This window comes from Beta vulgaris, chromosome 3 (genome assembly GCF_026745355.1).
Source record: "Beta vulgaris subsp. vulgaris cultivar EL10 chromosome 3, EL10.2, whole genome shotgun sequence".
NCBI lineage: Eukaryota > Viridiplantae > Streptophyta > Magnoliopsida > Caryophyllales > Amaranthaceae > Beta > Beta vulgaris.
In genome coordinates this window covers 25854843-25856819 of record NC_079204.1, presented here as the reverse complement: position 1 = coordinate 25856819, position 1977 = coordinate 25854843, and the positions used below count along the sequence as shown (strand labels likewise).

The following is a 1977-nucleotide window of genomic DNA, read 5'->3' as shown; positions in this document are numbered from 1 at the left end:
GTCCCCTATCGGATCCAAGAGAACGAGGCATGAAGATGCAGGAGACTCGGGGTCCCCCTCGGAACAAGACCAACGTCTTTGTAACCCGGGGAGTACTCAATTTCATGACCCCCTTCAGTCGGGAGATCATGGATGTCCCTAACCCGAGAAAGGTCAAAGTCCCTTCCATCGAGCAGTACTCGGGTAGCAGCGACCCTGAAGACCATATGGCAGCTTATAAGGCCTAGATGAGCGTACAAACGGGATGTGAGGCTGTCTGGTGTCGCTATTTCCCGACAACCCTCAAGGGATTAGCGCTCAGTTGGTTCTCGGGCATGTCACCCGGTATCATCACCAATTTTTCAGTTCTGAAAGCATTATTTCACCAACATTTCATCGCTGGACGTAGGCACAAGAAGACCAGCATCCATCTAATGTCAATTAAGCAACAAGAGCACGAGAGCCTCGCTGATTCCATCAAGCGGTTTAATGAGGAATCATTGAAGATTTCAGATCTTCAAGACGGGGTAGCATTCACTGCCCTAATGTCAGGATTATGGCCGAGGAAGTTCAGGTGGTCCCTTGCTGAAAACGCAGTTACAACCTTCACCGAGGCCCTGAGTCGGACACAAAAATTCATCCAAGCCTCCGACATATGCAAGCCTGTCGGGGAGAAGTCTAAGAAGAAGAAAGAAGAACTCCCTTACTGGGAATTGAACAAAAATATGAGGAGCAACCAACAGCTCCTCCCGAGAGTGGCAGATAATGGGAACAACCCTCATTTCAACAGAAATAGGCGAGAAATCTACCTTGATCTCAAGCACAAGTCGGTATTACCCATTCCTCCTCCTGTAAGAACCTCAAAAGATAGACGGGACCAGAGGTTATGGTGTGAATACCATCGAAAGTATGTTCACACCACAAAATACTACAGGGAGTTGAAGAAGGCCTTGGATCACTTGGCTGATCAAGGAAAGCTGAACAGGTACATCAAACATCCCCGAGAGGAGAAGGAGAAGGAAAAGGAGACAAGAAATGACATCGATAACACTGATGGCTACGTCGGCGTTATAGCCGGGGGAAATGCCTCAGGAGGGGCGTCTTGCCGAGCCCGAAAGGCCCACCTTCAATCGATGACACACCGGGTAGTGGAAATAGAGCCTACAAGGGCAGGATGCCCAATGATGACGTTCGGGGAGCCTGATCGGCACATAAACACCCCCCATGACGACCCATTGGTCATGGAAATGAAAATCGCCAATTCTCGGGTAAAGAGGATCCTTGTTGATAGCAGTTCCTCAGCCGATATCATCACACTTGATTGTTTACTCAAGTTGAAGTATACCGAGAAGGACGTGATCCCTACTAGGCAACCGCTGATAGGCTTCAGAGGCGGGTGCGTCTACCCTCCCGGGTACGTAAAGTTGACCGTGAGGCTCGGGGAGAGGGGAAAGGGGAGGAGTCTACCAGTGGACTTCCTAGTAGTCGATACCCCGCTGCCTTACAACGCCATCATGGGCAGGCCCACCATGAACAAGATAAAGGCAGCCATCTCGGTGTATCAACTGTTGCTGCAATCTGAAACCAATGATGGGCAAGTCGGGAAGATATACGGTGATCAGCAAACAGCTCGGGAATGCTACACCAACAGCTTCCGAATAAGGGCACACGAGGAGAGGAACGAGAAGAAAAGAAAAAGAGAAGAGCCAGCAGACTCCCCCACTAGACTCAAAGTTTATATATCGGAGAATCCCAAGCTCTATGAACGACCCTGACCAGTAGAAGAGGTTGAAGAGGTTATATTAGATCCAGAAGTCGGGATGCCTTGAGGATCGGCTCGAACCTCACCCCCGAGATCAAGGAGCAGCTGATTCACAACTTGAAAGAGTTCAAGGACGTCTTTGCTTACTCAGCCTCTGACATGCAAGGGCTGAATCCCGACTTTGCCTCCCATGAGCTGAATATCAAGGAAGGATTTCGCCCCATCAAGTTAAAGCT

The 1977-nt window shown here is 49.7% G+C and overlaps 1 protein-coding gene across 1 annotated transcript; it reads left to right on the top strand.

Annotated features, from left to right (window-relative positions):
- The first annotated feature begins 227 nt into the window (after nt 1-227).
- LOC104906890 (uncharacterized) lies at nt 228-1754 on the top strand. The gene has a single exon (XM_010695720.2). It carries the CDS (start codon nt 228-230, stop codon nt 1752-1754), a length of 1527 nt encoding a protein of 508 aa, XP_010694022.1.
- Nucleotides 1755-1977: the final 223 nt, after the last annotated feature.